This window comes from Grus americana, chromosome Z (assembly GCF_028858705.1).
Source record: "Grus americana isolate bGruAme1 chromosome Z, bGruAme1.mat, whole genome shotgun sequence".
NCBI lineage: Eukaryota > Metazoa > Chordata > Aves > Gruiformes > Gruidae > Grus > Grus americana.
This window is the reverse complement of record NC_072891.1, coordinates 9585044-9604316: the sequence shown is the minus strand read 5'-3', so window position 1 is coordinate 9604316 and position 19273 is coordinate 9585044. Positions and strand designations below refer to the sequence as shown.

Here is a 19273-nt window from a genome sequence, read left to right as displayed (position 1 = left end):
CGCTTTGTAATAGCTGTCTGTGCTGTACCCATGGGCCTAGCTGGCTTCTGTCCTAGTGTTTTTAGGAAACTTCTTGTTGCAGTAATGACGCTGTCTACTGAGTGGGCAAGTCAGAGAAATCCAGTAGTATTTCAGAGGCTGACTGGAAGTTGCACATCAAGCCTGCCGTGGGGGTACAATGACACCGTGCTGAGCCAAGAAGAACTGACCTATCTCTAAGTAAGGCTTATTACAGAGGGCTTAGCCCTCTGCTGACTTGTGGCCATCACTACTAAAAATCCTCTGTCTGCCGCTAGAGTGCTGGTATGGATGTTTCTGCGCACTGGAAAACAGATGAGCTGAAGAAAGAGCTGGATCTAAGACCTTCTGAGCTTCTGAGTATCCTTGCTGTCACCAAGTGTCCTCTCCAGTCTAATCCGGCATGGTAGTCCCTGTGCTAAATCAGATCCTTCCCTGGGATATGCTCCTTCTGTGTCCTTCTGGGGCCACAAGCATTTGGCCAATCCCTTTTGTTAGGTGCAAAAAAACCCACACAAAACTTTTTTCCTGGAGACCTCTCTTCTGCTAAAATACAGGTACATGTTCATCTCCCTCAACTTCTTCAGCTCTTCCCACCAAGGTGGGAGTCTACAAGAGAATAAGGATCTCTGAGCTGCATCTACCTCGTTATGATAGGGACTGTCTGTACATCTAATAAAGGCTCCAGTGAGCAGAGGATGGAAGTGATCTGGTGGTAACAACTGAACTGATTTTGCTGGACAATAGAGCATTAAAATCAAAGTAAAAGCCAGGAAGGCTAAAGGACTTCCTGTTTACAGGTAACAACTCAAGACCATTCTACTGCTTTGCAGGAAAGAGAAAAAATGCTCTGAGAGATATGGAATTTTATTGCCATTTTACCAGCTGATTTCTTTTTATATAATTTATTGGGGGAAATAAAACCCAAAACAAACAACATATCTTAGTCCTACTACTAAGTAATCTTTTTATAGGAAACAAGCTGAGACCTCAGCATCAGTCTGATCATGAAAAGGTAGAGGCAGAACACTTCATCATGATCCATGATAGTGAAAACACCATAGACTCATACCAGTGAACCTTTAACAGCACAGGTGTTTACAGCCTTGCACTTTCCTACATGACCATAAGAAACAAGCATATCCTCAGTGATCGCTGCTATGCTACGATATAAAGCTATTGCTTGGTGTCAAACTAGGGAGACGCTTGTGTTCCTCAACCCCTTTGCAGTTGTTATTGAAAATCTCCCCAACAAAGACAGTTCCTGCTTTAACAAAATTGCATGCATGCATCTCCCGCTCTCCCACAGCAAAACCTGCAGTAAAAAGCCAGTGTGATGAAGCAAAAAGCATTTGGATATGGAAACACATTTTGGTTTCAAGCTTCCAAGAGGCCTTGTCATAAGCAAGGAAAAGAAAAGAGGTTTTTGAAGAGGGAAAATGCATTGACAGTTATCTTCATCTAGTCATGTATAAAGGAGAATCTAAACTACGGAGGCTGTATCTTGCACATGCACCTAGTATGTTTATTGAAAGATTTCTTAATCTGCTTTATGTTGTCTTCAGTGCAGCACCACTTTCAAAGACATTTTGATCCCATTCCTTAATTCTCAGTGGAAAGGATACTGCTCTGAAGACTGGAACAATACATTTTCCAAAGATATTAGAGATATCAGTGAAAAATTAGAACAGTTTGTAGTTCTTTGGGAAGGTTGAAGATAGGGATTTCCTGCCTGTACCTTAGATGCGTCAAAAGAGACCTGAATCAAAATCACTGAATTATAGACATAGATATAATGGCCTTGAAAGTTCACCTAACTCTTCTCTCTGTCACTAATTTGGGAGTTCAAACTGCTTGTTGCAGCTTAAGGCTACCCTGAGTACTGGGTTTGTTGGGGAAACTCTGGTGTGGAACAATTTTAACAGCAGGAAGAGTTCCTATCTCTGTAACACATATGGGTTTATATTTCTGTTTCTCGAAGAATTATCTAATGGAAAAGCCAGCCAGCAGTGGAAAATATTTCCATTTTTGGAAACATCTCCATTTTTGTTATTGCTGATAGGCTGGGATTCCAACAAAACAAGCTGCTGCTTTTGATATTTTTGACACTGTTACATGTATTAGAAGTTCCCTTGGAGCACCAAGCTGGCTCCTTTCCAACAACAAAAGGTACATGAGTCTAACAATGAGACCCTCGTTCATATTTGTCTAAGTCCTCACTCAAGCAAAGCTTCCTTGGCTTTGGTTGGGGTTTATCTACACGCAGAAGTTAACAGTAACTGAGCAAGAAGCGAGCTTCGATCCTTCTATTAATTTCTTGGGCTTAGGAAGAAAGAAATTAGGGGTTATTTAGTTGTCAGGGAGACATATTTACATAAAGTTATTATGCTGGGATGAAATTGGATACAGACTATACCGCATGAAGAATGAAGAATGCTTTGAAACGTTTGCAACACAGAGCTATTGAGACAGACACTGTCCCAGTCCAGTCACCTGGGATTATACTGCAGCCCAGTCCCATCTCTTAATTGCAGATTTTCTTCAGCCACCAGAAATGCTCTCTTTGGCTGAGCAAGGGGAATCAGGACAGCTGCTGGCTCTCCTCTAGTGACCAGGAAGACTTTCTAGACATGCAGGATGCCTCTGGGTTGGGGAACTTGGCTTGTCCCTCGTTAAGCATCCTTCCACCTCTTTTTCTAAAGAGACGCACACACAAACAGTTCCTGGTTTATGTGTGGGTGCGTATCTGTGCAGTGTGGCTCTAGACAGAGGCCTAAGTGAAAGAGGCAGAAGCTAGAGAGTCACGGAGCTGAATCTTTTTGAGGGTCTACAACACAAAGAGAGGCTACAACCACAGCTGACACCCTCTTTCCCATGCAGTTACCTGTGCTAGTGCTTTGTATCCAGTGGTTCCCACAACTCTTCAGTAGGGACGATTAGCATCCTTTGGCCTCTTCAGCTGCACCTTCAGCCTCTTCATGCCAATCTGGAAGCCATTCATAGCCTGGATAGCAGCTTGGGCACTGGCAGGATTGTCAAAACTCACAAAACCTGTCAAAACATGAGGCAAGGCAGGAAGCTTAATGAGCAGAAGGGAGCCAAGGCACGTACATGCAACGACCACTGAGAATGAACATGGGGAGAGGGGTGAGGGCGGCGGGAGGGAGGGAGCAAGCAGGTAGAAGGCTGGGCGGGTGGGCAGGTGAGTGAGGAGAGGATGGTTGCCAATGGGGGACAAAGGGTAGGAGGGGTTGTTACAGATTAGTGTCCCAGGACGCAGCACCTGGTCTGAGTGCCAGTTTGGACACAAGACTGTGTGAAGCACAGGGATTCAAATGCTGGTGCCACAGTACCAGCACACACAAGGTTTGGGTCACCTTTGAGCAGGGTGTCAGCAGATGTGATGCATGGTCTCAAGGCACTCTGTCTGGCTCTCTTTCTCTCCATCATGACTGGGGTAAATCTCTAGGCTCTCCTTCACTCACCAACATAACCTTTCCTTTGCCTTCTGATATTCACAATGAAAAGAACCTGATATACCTACTGCTACTTCCTTATTATGGCAATATAAGTAAAATGTGAATTTAATAAGTTCTCCATTATGGTATTCATTGGCATGAATAGTTTGATTGTTGGCCACTTAAGCAATATGAGGAGCTTTATTAACTGGCAATTACTGCAGCCTTTCTGTTGACTCTGAGGTTGAGAAAAATGAACACTAGTGCTTTCCTAACACAGTTTCCACAAGTAGCAAATCATCCAAACAGCCATGAGGTGCATCCAGCAGCAGAAACACCTATAGTGACTGAATATTGTATTTACAGGCCACCTAAAATGACATTCTTTGTCTCAATGGAAGACTCACTTTCTGGGGATCTGAAGAGCCAAGATAGGTCAGAACCATGCAGAATGCAATGCATCTAACACATTCAACTTTGGGGAGGATTTTCCATGTGGGTTTATTTTTTTTTTCTTCATCTTCTTTTTACGTGAGCTTCAGGAAAAGGCCTCAGTTACCCAGACTGTATATGACTTTAGCTGGAGTGACCATGGGTCCGAGATATTAGTGAGTCGGGGGGCCATCACATTGTATAAGAATTGCCTCTGATACCTTTGCCAAAAATGTCCCTGTGTGCCAACATTTCTGAGCACAAACCCTGGGTAAGACTAGCCTGGACCAGCCTGCAGTCCAGACAAAGCCATCTGTTTTCCCACCCCTGCAAAGCTCTGGCAGCACAAATCAACCCTAGGAAACCAGTGTCTCTCAATAGACAGGCTGAAATGAAGAGACAGTTTGAGAGCCCCTCAAAAACCTAATGCTGAACATTTGCTGCCAGGTATACACCTGCTCCTGACAGCAGCACCAGGCATGGCTTACAGCTTTGGGCCGTACTGGGAATGCATTCAGCAGCGCCACCTCCCTGGTCTAGTTCCTTCTCGAAAGCAAGTCTCACAGATGACACAGGGTGGCTTGCATTTGAAAAAGGCATACGTACACATGCACATATATGCAAGCACACATTCTCACTCTTGCATTGAAACTGTACTCCCTGCCTTTGGCTAACAATGTAAGTTTATGAGAAGTCATAAAAGCTATGGTCTTGGCCTCAAAGTGAGACAACAGGTTTACTGAGAATGGCAGATGTGGTTTTAAGAGGGGGGCCCATGGAATAAACAGGCATCCCTCTTTGTCCTCTCCTCTTGAAGCCGTGGCTCCAAGTAACTGGCTGTCCATGCAGTTTTCCTGCCAACCACCTGCATGAGGAGGTACCAACACTGCAGCTCTGAAGATGTGAGCAAAAGTGTTGCTCCAGCCTCACAGCAGTCATCAATCTTTAGACAGAAAGTGGAGAGTTATGATGAGTAATAAGCTGGGGTATTATTCAATGGTAATGTATCTGCTTCTGCAATCACTTATTAGCCAGTGAGAACCTGGTAATGTTCCCAGTTTACATTTGACTAGTTAAATAATCTATCAGTCAACAAGGTCCTATGATTTGATCTCAGCAAAGAAACAAAGTAAACACCTCCTGATTTCACCTGAGCTGATTCAGTCTTTAAATACTGCTGGAAGATCCCTTCGAAATGTTTTCCTTGATCTTCCACTTGAAATTTTCTGTCTAGCTACCTCACATCTTTGAATATAGACTGTAGTAAAAGCCAGTTCTTTTTAAAATCACCTCTGGACTGCTAATACTCCTGTCCAAGACCCATGAGCTACAGCAAACTAAAACTGTGCCAGGCAAGTTCAGAGAAAGCAGAAGCCAATCATCTGTACTGAATTTTTAGAAAGGTGCTTGACATAGTTTTGGCTTGTGCCTAACTCCAAACAATTCCTGGACAAAGTCAGCGTATTAGCACAGAACAGAGGCTGTTTTCAGTAGTTAGCTTGGATATGGCCATGATATTCTGGAAAGTAAGAGAATGTAATAGTTTGGGTGTGGGCCATTCTGTGCCAGCTGGCCGCAGTGCTAGGGGAAAGTGCCAGGTATGTTTACTTTACTAATATATACACAGCTACCAAATATCAAAGCTGAGTTGGCTGCAGCTGGATAATTGCTTATATCGCATCTTTAGGGAACCTAGCTTGCTTGTGAACTTTGATTTCCGCTCTTGTAACTGGTCCTGTTGCAATGTACCTCCTACTAACTAAGCATACGCATCTAGAGTGTGTCTACACATGCATCCATTTGTAATCAAATCACCTTGGGATCCTAAAATAATCAGTGGAGGTCTAGCCAATATAGTTAGTGGAGTGTAGGACATGATTTCTCTCTTTTTTCAGGACACTCCTAGCTGCGCTCAAGTGAATCAAGTCCCACTGGCTGGTATTAGGGACCAGTGCTGACTGCAATGAAGGCAGGCACCTAACTTAAATCGAGGTACCTCTATTGTGGGATTTACCTGATTCTGCAGTGACGTTAATTGCTGAATCAAACTCCTAATGCAAGCAAATCCCACCAGACGTGCTGCAAGTCTACTATTTGTCTACTTTTGCCAAAACTAGACCTTTAGTTGGCTGATAAGCCGTGGTGCTGGGATGCTGATACAGTTATACCTCTGCAAGAACCTTGCCTTTAGATAAGCTCACAAAGCTACGCTAGTTTTTATCATCACTTTGCTTTTGAGATGGATTTCTCAGGCCATTTCCTCATTCTGTGCAAAGTTGTAAATAATACAGCATTTTAACAAATGGGACTAATAAGAGAGATCAGAAGTACATTTGCTCACTATCTTTCATTTAGACCAGATAATGAAGCTGGGAGTTGCACTCTGTTGCTATTGGTATTAGTTGCCTACAGATTTAGACCAGATTTGGATTGTTTATTTTTCTGTCCTTAGTTATTCTGGTATCCACTGCTGTAATATGAAAACCTCCACTGGCTGGCTGCTGAGGGTGGAGGGGCTGGGTGGGAGGGATGGAGAGAGAGAAGGAGGAGGGCAAATGCCAATAATTGTGTATTTTACATATGACCACATTCTAGGGACAGAGCAGCTAATTCCTCTAGCTTTGAATGTTTGAGTTTCAGGGGACTCGATATGCCCAGAAGTTTCTGGTGTATTTGGCTCTCCCCCTTCCTGTTATTCATGTGGAGTTGTAATTCATATTGTTGAGGGTATTTGGATGGACTCCAGAAAAAAAAAAAAAAAAATTAAAAGCTATGGCTTATCCTGAGAGTTGAGATGTCACAGTGGTAAGGGGTAGCCAGACAGACAGACAGACAAGCTGTGCTAACAATATCATATTCCTTTCTCTTTTCAGGTTAAATACCCACTGGCAGATTATTTGTTGTTCTTGTTATGTGCACTCTTGGCAGTTAACCCTCTTTGTTTCTCTATGTCAATGTCAGCAGTGTTAATGGTGCTATGCCAGATTTAAACATGTATGACTAGGAACAGAATGTATGTACTGGGAAAATAGCTTGAATACTTGCTTTCTGAATGGCTTTAATGTTTAGGCCCGTGACTATAGGGCTCAAAGCATGATGATAGTACTACAGTTGCTCAAGAAGCTATCTGCGTGTTGAACACCACCCCTGCATTGTCATCTACACTCTTGAAGGACAAAAGAGAAAGGGAGAGGTTAAAAAGCTTGAAGCTGTTTCTGTGCATCAGTTAATTAATAATCAGAGAAATATATGTTCTGGTCTGAAGATGGTTGGTAGGAGGACAGGATTTTGTGATAAATCTATTTTATGGGGGAGATGTGGTGGTTTTTTTCTTTTTCTTTTTTTTTTTCTTTTCCCCCAGGGATTATGTAAAAAGGCTGTTCTAATAAATGATTTATCAAAGCAGCAAAGAATGAAGAAATCTGCTAGGACTGCGGCTCATGGCATCTAATCTTCCTGCTTCTGCACAGCATCTTCCAGGAAGGTACTGATGTTGGACTCCATGACTTCTGACCTGCTCTTTGCCTGTTGGTTTATCCCCATTTCTTCCACAGGAAACCTCGGTAGTGGGGCATGCTGAGGGAGCTTTATGCCCTTCTCATGATGCCAGCATGATCACCAATGACTTTATGTAACTCATATTACTCAAGGGCTGTTTCTCTATTTTAATCAGCTGAGACGATAAAGAAGGGAATTAGCAATCTATCTCAGAGTGCATTTGAAGACTGTTTTGCAACTGTAAACTTTTCATTCACAGTGAGTAGTGTTTCTGCATTGCCATGAATCAGTTTGTGCACTAAGTGCAATCCTGAATGAGCACATCGTTAGGTTCCCATGGATTCCTAATTGGTCTTTTTGAGTTTTCTGTTGCTGTTTGCATGCTGCAAGGAGAATTAGCGGTTAATGTACAAAACAGCCTTTTAATGATCTGCTACCAGGTTGGAATAACATGCTGCCTCTCTTCAGCAGAAGCTTTCCTCTGGATGGAGCCCAATGCTTGGTAACTACACTGAGCATCCCCTAAATCAGAAGTCAAGACCACGGTGAATGACAAGTCTAGACGCAAGCTTTTGATCCAGACTCCTGAACTGGGGGCAGATGGTCCTACAGCACGTCCACTCATGTAATTAGGGTGGTCTCTGGCAATGGAAAGGAAAAGAAGAACCTCAAAGAAACAAATATTTAACTTTAAACTAAGAAGAGTTAATTGATCTATGTTCGAGATGCTTGCTGCACAAAACTACCATCTCAGAGAAGCACTTTGCAAGAGATTGCAACAAAAAAAATTGACATTGGTGCTTATTAGCTTTTTTTAGTCCAGAGATACATTTTTCTGGTTCTGGCTGCCAGTGTATTTGTCTGACTTCCATGAGGGATCTTTCTTGGCAGTTCTTGTTCCTCCAGTTATGAAAGTCACTAGCTAAGGGGAGGATCTCATTCTTCTGAACTTTTCCCTCTTGGCATTCAATCCATGTTCATCTCACTAGAGGGAAATGAGAATAACAGAAGAGCAAGGATCTGCCTCAGCCTGAAGGTAAATTCCCATGTAGTGAAAGACAAGAAATGTCGTGCACGTGGACTGGGTAGTCACGCAGGAGAAGTCCAAGCCCCTTGCTTCCCTTGTGCCCAAAGTGCTGCTACACAGGATGTAAGAGAGGGCCTCGGCCAGAATGCTAAGATGGAGGAAGCTTCAGAAAGCATTGGCCATTGGTTAGACCAGAGGCCCTGCTCCTTTCCTTCCCCCAAGCATTTGAGTTAGTAGTTAAGGAATTGGTTATTAATATAATTGGTTATTAATGTAACTGTCCACTTAGTGCATGGCGTCCTTTCTTTTTTTACAAACCAATGAAGGGTGAGATCTAGGAACGTCAGGGAGGCATTTTCTGCTGGGAAAGCAACGATAAGGCGTTCAAATCACAGGAGTCTTCTCCTTTGCGGGAAGGGTGCTGGGAAGGAGCTCCTGCTCTTCTTCCCTCATCAGGACCTGTCCACCTACACCTCAGCATTTCCCTGCTACTTCATTTCATTTCATTTCATTTCATTTCATTTCATATTTCATTTCATTTCATATTTCATTTCATTTCATTTCATTTCTAAGATGGCTTAGTTTCTTTTTCTCCATGTTTAGTAGTCTCATCAGAGAATGGAGGTTTTACTTTAATTGCCTTGCAAGGTCTTTACCTTGTTATGTTCTTTACACTATGTGCTAGCTGCTGTCTTGTAATTTTTTAGTGCTGCAAAGAATTCCAGGATACAATCTGTATGTAAGTAGCTCTATAATGTATGTGTGCATTGGAAGGTATTGTATTGCAAGGTGATTTATGGGCACTGGAATACTCAATAAAGGAGTATGTCTGCAGATCAAGGGCATAGCACTTCAGCTGTTTTCCGGTGTCTAATAGCGTTGGATGACTTTTTGGAATGTTTAACCTTCCACTGATGTTTAATCATGTCCAAGTGATATTTGTCTATCCAGTTATCCATCCCATCCATCCATCCATCTATCCATTCATCTATCCACCTATTTTGTAATGTATTAACAGTCAGTAACTGACGACTATGCTAAACCACGACCATTAAATATTTCGCATCTGCGTGATGAGATAACTGGAACTTCAGAATATTCAAAGAATTGGCTCAGAAATTTAATGAACTATTAAGGGCCATTTTAGAAATTTATGGGAATATTAGAAAACCTTCAAAGTGTTCCAGAAAAAAAAAAAACCAAACCCAAAAAAGCAACAAACCAACAACAAAACCCCCAACTATCATTAATCTTTAAGGTTGTAAACCAGATGACCTGGTAAACTTAGTTAATCTTTCATAAGCTTAAGTAAAATTATGAACTTTTCTATCTGAGATGATATGGCAAAGAGTTAAAAGGTATACAATCAATACCAGTCATCATGGTTTCATGGAAAATAGCATCTATCAAATGAACCTGATTGCATGAAATTGCAAGTTTGGTTAATAAAGTATTTTTTTTTATAGAATATACTTACACTTTTCTAGAATATTTGAGAGAGCCTGTCTTTATAGAAAATGAAAGCAGCCCATATCAAATTTCTTAAAAATTGGATAATAGATAGACCACCAAAAAAATGTAAATTGTGACTTACAATATTAAGGAGTTTTTAGTAGGCTCCTCCAGGAGCATGCTGAAAGCTCTGTGCTGTTCAGTTTCTCTAACATTACCTGGAAGACATCTAAAGTAATTATTGGTAAAATTTGCCTTTCATACAAAAATGGTGAAGTGGTAAATAATGACAGAAGTCAGTCGTGTTGACCTGGGTCACTGTGTAGGCTGGATTCAGTTAAAGAGTTTTCATTTTAATCTGACCAAATACCAAGTCAAGTATCCAGAGGAAAAAGCGAGCCACCTATAAAAAAGGGAAATCTTCACTAGAAGACAGCGCTTCTAAGAAGAATGTGAGTGTTGTGATAACAGTCAAATACATGATCTCTCAAGATTATGTTGAGATACTCAAAGTCCCAAGATTCAGTAAAGTCTTGGGCTGAAGCCAGTCTCTGGGGAATATCCTCTAGAAGTAGCAACATGATGATACCTCTGCATATGGCTCCGGAAATATCTTTACTGGAATTCTGCATCTAGTTCTGGTGATTTATCTAAAAACATAAGTTTTAAGAATTATTCAGAACTACAAGAATAATTCTAAGTCTGAAAAAGTAGTGAGAGTTGCCACAGTTTATCAAAGAGAAGGTTAAATAGCCTTCTGACCATAGACTATAAATAATTTCTAATAGAACTTTTTTTTAATATAGAAAAAAAAAAAGAACTTGGTGATTTCTTGTGGATGGAAGCAGACGTCTGACAAATTTAAAATGGAAATAAGACACTGAGTCTGCATTTTTTAAATAGTGAAGGTAATTAACTATTTTGGAACATCTTGTTTAGCAATAGGGGTGGAGCACCTATCACATGAAATCTTGATTAAGAGATTTTCTAAAAGGGATGGTATGACTCAAGCAGAAGGTTTGAACCTGTCACATGAGCTGAGGTATCTGGCATATGTTATTTTAGAGTTCAGTCCAAAGGATCAGAATGGTCCCTTCTGATACTGCATATGTCTGTCTGTCTGTCTGTTGTGGATTTCATATTTCAGATATTTAGAAAATCAGTTTTTGCCTACTAATCTGGCATGGACTGCGGTAACCGTCATGATAGAGGTGACAATTGATGTTAATGCCTTATAATAAATGGCCCCGAAGTGTGGGCTGCGGACCACTGAGACAACTGACTGGTACTCGTTCTTCATCTTGCTTCCAGCTGAGAGAAACTGAACAGATGGGAAGGGGAGATTAAATGAAGAGTGAAAGTAGGTGGCGTGATTAACTTTCTCTAAAGGTCAGAACATCCAGTGCAGAAGGTAGCTTGAAATATACAAGCATCTTCCTGATGTCACCTTCCCGTCTTCCTGTGCATGAAACTACTTCTATACATTGAGGCAGTGTGAGCTGGAATGTGCTGAGAAGTTGTTCTTGTACATTGTCAGTTGGATGCTCTCCAGATAGTGCCTCAGAGAAGAAGTATCTTCTCTGAAGAAGGTTGAGGGGTTGAGGGGTGTAGATGCTGACCCTGAATATGGTGGTTCAAACCAAGAAGGACTTTTCTTCCTATGAGTCTTCTCTTTCACAATCTGGGGTTTTTTTTTTTTTGTTTGTTTGGTTTTTTTTCATACAGAAATCATTGTCACAGCTCACATTGAAAGCATAAGGTTAAGATTAGACTAGAATTTGGACAGTTTAAATTCCTGCACAATCATATCTAGGGCCTTGACTCTTACATACATCTGGAACCAGGGCACCTGATCAGGACCAACTTTTTCTAAAAAGAGAAAAAGTAGTGAAAATCTGGTGTAGAAAACCACAACAGATTTCTTATCCTATGAATAGAGCTAACAATAAAAACTTCTCTTTTTCCTGTAAAGAGAGGTTGTCTGAAGGATAAGCAACTATTTGTTTGATGCTGTGGACTGTGGTTCTACCCATTCTGCTAAGCAGAAGCTGAAGTCATCCAATGAATGGATGGAAAAAGTGAAGGATTCAGGCTTCAGCCATTCTTTGGTATCCCATGAATCAAATATCGGACCAGTACACATACATGGCTGCTGCGAACAAGAAGTATTGTGATTCTTCTAAAGAAACATAATGTTCTAACCTAGATGATGATGATGATGATGATGATCTTCCTCACAAGGAACAAACTAGCCAGGGAAGAATCACCCATAGCTAAGTGAATGGTATTTGGGTTGTGGCTTTTTTGAATGATGATTAGAACTGAAGAAATTTCCTAACTGCTTTCAGAAATGGAAGGAACACTTCTTGACTTATTTTCTGACTTCCTTGTAAGTGGTTGATGTCATGACATGTCAATATAAGGTTTATGGGGAAAGTACATGGTTGGAAAGAGCAGGTCAACTTTTGAGGAGATAAATTCTGCCAGTGTGAAAACAGAAACAAAGAATGAGCTTAGTGTAGGCTCTACACAAGTTATGAGTGGGATCTAAGTATGTGCTCAATTAACTCAATTAAGGATGCATGAGAGTGTTGCTGAATCAAGATGAAGACTATTTTTACATTTGTTTTGTTGGACTTGTACAATATAAACGAGATGAGAATAACTACTGAAGCTCCCATCAGCTATGTCACAATCCATTTCTTATCTTAATCTTAATTTCTTTGCTTCCAGGTTCTGTCTTGCAGCCCACTCAATTTGTGGGTTCTTGATAAAGAAGCCATGTAACAACACCTCAGATGCTGAAATCACTAGTCATCCTTCTCGGTCTATAAGAGATAGGCATCATAGAAGGTGACTTTCTTTTTGATTATATTTCATAGTGGGAAAATAAATTCCTTTCTGGTCTAATCAAGAAAAAGCCATGAAAACAACAAAAAAACCTCAGGAAAACCAATCAGGACGGTGCACTGTGAATTGTACTAGTGGCTAGTGTCACAGGGAGTCTCTGATCCATTCTTGGTGTAGCAATGTACAGATTCCCCTCACCATGCCTCTGCTGATCATTACTTAGATGGACAACTAACTGTCTCTCTTCTTTATGTTGTTGCACACCTGATACCTCATTACGGGTAGGTTGGGGCAACCCAATAAATATAGAAAGACTTGAAGTTTGTGGGACAGTCTGGAAGTTTCTGTTCAGAAGCGAGAAGTAATGATGAATAGCTTTTGGCCATGCTTTTCGAACCAATACTTTACTTTGAAGTACATTTTAAGCTGTAAGATAACATCCTGTTTCAGATCCACCCAGCTGTTGTTACATCTGTTGTCCTTTCGGTATCAACGTAAGATCTCTGTGTTTTCAACTGCCCACAGTGGACAGGGAAATTACCAGCTGACTTATTCAGTCATCAAATGTCAACGGGAATGAAACACCTTCATATTATAGTGTAGATGCTGATAAATTCCTGTGGGTCTGCCAGCAGAGCTTTCATCATTAATGGCCTTCAAAAGAGTATCCCGAATGCTGGAGATCTCTGTGAAGAGCCTTCTGCAGTCCCTCAGAAGAGTTACATTCAGTCTGTGGGACTTGAATCATGTCATAGATTGACTGAAAACTGAGCTAATTGTGGATTCTAAGACCCCTGCCCAATGACCTGTCTGAAGTCTTGATCCAACCTTGGGTGGAAGATGGGAAAATAAGCATGTGTTTTAATTACTGAAATAAAGGGAGTAGAAACATTTCTGGAAAACACATTTATGAAAATGCCTTTGATTAGAAAAAAATGAAGACCTGAGAAAGACAGGATGGCTATTAATAATTTGGGCAGGGATCTTAATTTGAAAGGATGGGGTAAAAATATGAGTCACGTCCCCAAAAAATGGCTCTTGCATTGACTCCTAATATCATGTAGAAAAAAATATTCTCTCATAAGCAATTTTAAAAGCCAAATAACACGATAAACCTTCTGGATCCTGTTCAGCCATGTCAGGATATGCACAATGAGTAGGGTAAATACTTCACAATTTCTGGAAACCCTTCTAGAGAAGGATTTTAAAGATCATTAGAGACCTATCTTTAGAATAATCATATAATTTCACCTTTAAATGGTCAGAACACAATCAGATTTGCAGGTCATATTGACAAAAAGGTAGAAAACTTGTTGCCTGTGAAGTAGCCAAAGACAGCAGCTGCTCTTAGATGTTAGATGCACCTTCTCCCTTTTATAACTCTACACATGCCTAGGTAAATACCAAGGGGTCTGAAGCTCAGCTGGTGAAAGGGGCACAGTCACACTGTCTCTAGGAATTTTAATGGGCTACATCACTGAGGATCTCGTTAGAGATGTGCCCTGGCCTGCAAGAAAGACCAACAGCATCCTGAGCTCTATTAAAAAGAGCACAGCTAGTCAATTAGGGAAGTGATTACCCTTCTCTACTCAGTACTCATTAGATCACACCTGGACATCTAGTTCTGGGCACACCAGAATGGAAAAGACAGTGACAAAGTGGAATGAGTTCATCATATGGCCATCAGGATGGACAAGGGCTGGTGCACTTGCTCCGTGAGAGCAAGAGGAAAGAAATAGTCTCATTGCATCAGGGGAAGTTCAAATTGAACATTAGGAAAATATTCCTCACTGAGAGGGTGGTCGATCCACGGAACAAACTGCCCAGGGAAAGCAGTCACGGCACCAAGACTCTCAGAATTCAAGGAGCGTCTGGATGATGCTCTTAGTCATATGGATTAGTTTTAGGTAGTCCTGCAAGGAGCAGGGAGTTGGACTCGATGATCCTTATGGGTCCCTTCCAAACTGAGATATTCTGTGATTCTGATTCACAGTGGTGCATGGTGGGAGAATGAGAGACAAGGGATGTAAATTGGAAAAAGAGAGGTCCAGACTGGATGTAAGGAAAAGCTTCTTCACCCTGAAGGCCAGCAAGCATTGGAGCAGATTACCCAAATTTAAACCACTTGTTCAGTGGTTTTCATTGTTTTTAATAACTTGCAGACATGTTTGCTATTGCTGAATATATATATATAGTACATATATAATGTACATACCTATATGTATGTGATATATTGCAGATCAAGACCAGGGAGAGTGTAGATAATGTTGAATTTCATTGGGGATTTGAGATAGATGAAACCAGAAATGGTTAAGAAAGGTATACCTATTTTTATGGGGATCTGCAAGTTGTTACCCTGATGACAGCCTTTGAAGATGTCAATATGTACTATTTGAAGATGTTAATCTCATCTGGGGATTTTTTTATTTTGGTTTGCTTACTTGAAAAGGGAGGATAACACATGCACCAATACATTAAAACAATGATAAGATAGCAAAATGAAGCACTCAAGTTAGAAATGCAAGAAATGATGTTACCTATAAAATTTTAATTCTGTATTGTTTTGTATATGCATTAAGGCATTGCTTCTAACCACACATTTCTGTATTTTTCTTTTTCATGGCATCCTTGTTTTAATTACTGTAGAGAATGAATAACATAACAGGGTGAGGAAAATGGCAATGTATCAGACTTATTATTGCAAGTGTTGGAATGTAGACAGTAAATAAGGCAGGGAAAAGATGGTTTTGTAGTTGTACAACCAAATGCTGCCTTGGAGGACTGGAATTGATCCCTATTTCTGCCATGACACCCCAGTTATGCTGGGTATATCATATATCACAAAATTCTTTTAATAAGATCTCCTCAGCTACTTTTTTTGCTAGTAAATAAAACAGGGCAGGCTCTAGGTGCAGATGGTATGTCATGGCTTGTATCTACATGACTAAACTCTCTTATTCCTCGAAAGACAGCCTTGTCTACGCTGCCTAGGGACAGTCCCTGGCCCTTGTCACTGCTGAGCCATGCCCAAGCAATGTCCAGGCATGAGTTAATTGCCATGGCCAAAATAGAGCCAATAGCACACGAACATTAAAAAGATATGGGTAGTAATGGCACAGGGTTGCAGCAGATATGTGAGGCCTCTTTAATTTGTTAGTGAAGATCAAGTTTTACTGCGTGTTCCTCTTTTCTTGGTGCTTGGTGCGTGACCTGAGATTTCACTGTCAGAAAGGCTGCTACCGGCTCCTGCATCCGAAGTGAACATAAGCATAGCATGCCCTGCATTGTGCTAAATACTTTGAGAAAACAAGCAAACAGACTGATCAGGCTCATGACATCTCACATTAGGTATCCAAGATTAATAAATAGTTTTGAATATCTTTCCTTGCTTCATCATCCCCTTGGTAAAATGAGGACACCATGAGCACTGTGAAAATGTTGTTACTTAGCTCTATGAACCTCTTAAATGCTCTGCTGGGAAGGACCTTAGGAAAACAGATGAGGAAATAATAATAAATTCATATTCATAGCGGGGTTTGAATATTGTGCAGGAAGGAAGGCCTGAGGCCAAGCACAGAGCTGTGAGGATCTATTGAGCAGCTGCTCAGTCACGAGCTAGCTGACAGACTTCAAAATGCTGAAGAGCAATCCTGTGCAGTGAACGAGACAGGATAGACAGATATAAAGATGTTGAAGTTAGATATATAAGGGCATGGATGGATGGTTGGGGGGATTGATAGAGACTCATCCATTCTACAGTTTGAATTTTCCTTGCATCAGAGAGATCTTGGGAAAACAAAAATAAAACCAGACGTAATGGGTAGCCAAAATGCTGTAGTGGGTCTGCAGTCTCACAAGAGCAGGATGTGGTAAGTCTGCACTCTGTGGATCAATCACCTTGAGTTCAGAAATGGGCCTGCCCATTGGAGGCGTCATTATTTCTGACTTCTGAACTGAATCTTCTGGCCTGAATAAAAGTAGCACTAGAGACCGTCCTCTGGCATTTATACAGATGGGGGTGTTCTGATTTGAAACTATAATGTCCCTGGAGCACATGTAGGACCAGCTGTATACAATGCAGGTTCATCTATTCTATCTCATGTCGAAGGGTTTTTAGAGGAGGTGGCAGCAGACAGCACGTTGTGCAGCCATGTGAGAGCCCATTCAGGTACTTTTCTTAGGTCCCAGTGCTGATGGATTGATTTGAAGCCCAGAGCATTAAGTTTTTAATCTCTTTAGAAAGTCTTTTTTTTCCCCCCCTCTCTTTTCTTTCTTCTGGTGTTAACTCTTAACATCGGTCATTTCTATTAGTCACGTAAATGGCCATTCCCCCTTTGAAAGTCATTAAGTGAGTAGCCACAAAGACCCTGCAGTAATGAGTTCCTCCATCTAATTACCCCATGAGTAAAAACATTTAAAATGATTGTGTAAGTGTGCATGTGAGTAGCTGTGTACAAGCATATCCATAACTGAAAATTATGCTGGATGGACTCTGTCTATCACTTGCGTGGAGAGGTGGATAGAACAGTGAAAGATGCATGGACAGACAGATAAATAGAAGACAGATTCTGCTGACATATTCTTGTCTAATAAATTGTTAAGCTACAAAAGAAAGCAGAAGTCCCTGTGTACAATGTATAGATTTTCTTTAATGTGAGTTATTGGGAAAAGAAAGAGCTGTCCCTTTAACTGGAGAGCTGCAAACAGCTGTTCCTTATGCATACATGCTTGCTTGGTCTGAAAGTTTTGGTAAGTCAGTGCATTAACTGACAGTTAGATTTATCTCCCCAATAAGCAATCAACATTATAATAAAGGAAAAATGCTTTCAGTGCACCTTTGAGAGTGCATCAGAAATTAATCTAAACATCAAATTAATTATAGTTTGTAAATGAATAGTGGCTTACAGCCCTAATACTTCTCCCGCTCCTCCTCCTCCCCCTAAAGCCTCCCCCAACCAACTGCAATGGCTGGAGGTGCTGTGCAGTGAGTTTGATGAACAGCTCCTTCTCTTTCTTACTCACATTACTCTTTCCTTATCTGCTGGAGAAGAGTCCCATTCTTACTCTGTGAACCTGAAGTCTCAGAGCCCGGCTGCTTTGGAGTATAACAGAGAGTAGCTAGCAAATAAACTTTTGTGCCTCATTTCCCTTTCCTCTGGGAGCCCTAAGCATCCTTTTAACAGTGTCCTCCTCCCCTTGGCTTACTTTCCAACTAAGTTGGACACATCATGAATTTCTCCTTGGCTGTCTCTCTGTGCCAGGTCCTTCAGAGTGCAGAGGACCACAAAAAACTTGTCCTCATCTGAACTGAAACATCCCAGGGGTCAGGCATGCTTAACATGCCTGGAAAATTGCTCCCATATTGTCTCAATTCAGGCACTCAAATTAGTGGCTTCCTCCATTACACTCTGAGTTTTGGTCCGTAGCCCGCAGCTACATGGGAATGACAATCTGATATTGTCCAGGGACCTGAAACAAAATGTGTTGCCACTAGATCACACAAAGTAAAGGACATAGTCTAATTCCATGGGCTATGGGGACAAAGGCTCGGGTAGGGACTTTTCTTAGGAAATTTGAAATCAGGTTAAAAATAAAAATAAAAAAATTAATTATAGTACTGGTAACAGCAGCAAGCAGAGCTTCACCTTTCTCCAAAATGTTTTCTAATAATTCCTCTATCTGGTGAGAATCTTCCTATTTACCAAAAGAAGAATCAGAAAAGAAACCTGAAAAAAACCTGGAGGTGATAAGTAACTGTCCTCATCCATTGATCCAAAAGCCCTGTGCAAAAACGTCCTGCTACAAGAAAGGGAATCCAAGGGACACAGCTAGGTTGAACCATTGTTTCCCATATGGGGCAGGAACATAGGGCTGGAATTTCTAACCTTTACACCACATTACTCCTGGACCTGCTCATTTCCCTGGTGAACTTAAGGAGACTTGGGGATTTTTTTTCCTTTTTTTTTTTTTTTTTTTCTTTTATTAAATGAGAAACTGCCAGATTTGGCAGAGTGTGTTGGAGGCACATTGTGAGCAAGTGCTGAACAATATTTTTCTGATGTACCTCAGGGTCTGTTGTTCCCACTTCTATGTCTTATGGAGTGCTGCCAATGCACTTTAGACCTGATCTGCAATGCTCCTGGTCCCAGGGCCCTGGATGGCTTTGCTGGTGTCCTAGTCTCTTGATGCTTCTTTCTTTCTATTTCAGCTTCCAGGTTGAAACTCTGAAGCTATCACGACCTGCTGCTGCCTTGCACCTCCCACCCCACCTTTTTGCCACCACACTGCAGTCTTGAACTGCCAAAATGTGTTTTTAATAACATGATACAAGCTCTATCCAACCCTCAGCTCTTCTCCTGGGCTTCACCCCCTCCTGTGTCCAGTCCTCATTCCTCACTGCTTTTCTCACCTTTAATCTCTCTCCTTTGGCTCCCCTGTTTCTTTTCACGAGCTAGAAGCCGGAAGAAGTTTAGTAGAGAATAGAAATATTTATCAGTGAAGGTAATTAACTACTATGACCCTCATCAAATGGTGTTAT

The 19273-nt window shown here is 41.2% G+C and overlaps 1 protein-coding gene across 12 annotated transcripts in view; it reads right to left on the bottom strand.

Moving 5' to 3' along the window:
* The window catches only part of CELF4 (CUGBP Elav-like family member 4), a 730009-nt gene that overhangs the window by 31974 nt on the left and 678762 nt on the right, over positions 1-19273 (bottom strand). For all 12 annotated transcript variants that reach the window (XR_008574695.1, XM_054810355.1, XM_054810359.1 and 9 more), the window contains exon 12: positions 2903-3069. Coding sequence is in view for 11 of the 12 variants with exons in the window: in XM_054810355.1 (XP_054666330.1) it covers positions 2942-3069 (128 nt within the window). In the remaining variant the exon portion in view is untranslated. The remainder of the gene's footprint in view (positions 1-2902; positions 3070-19273) is intronic.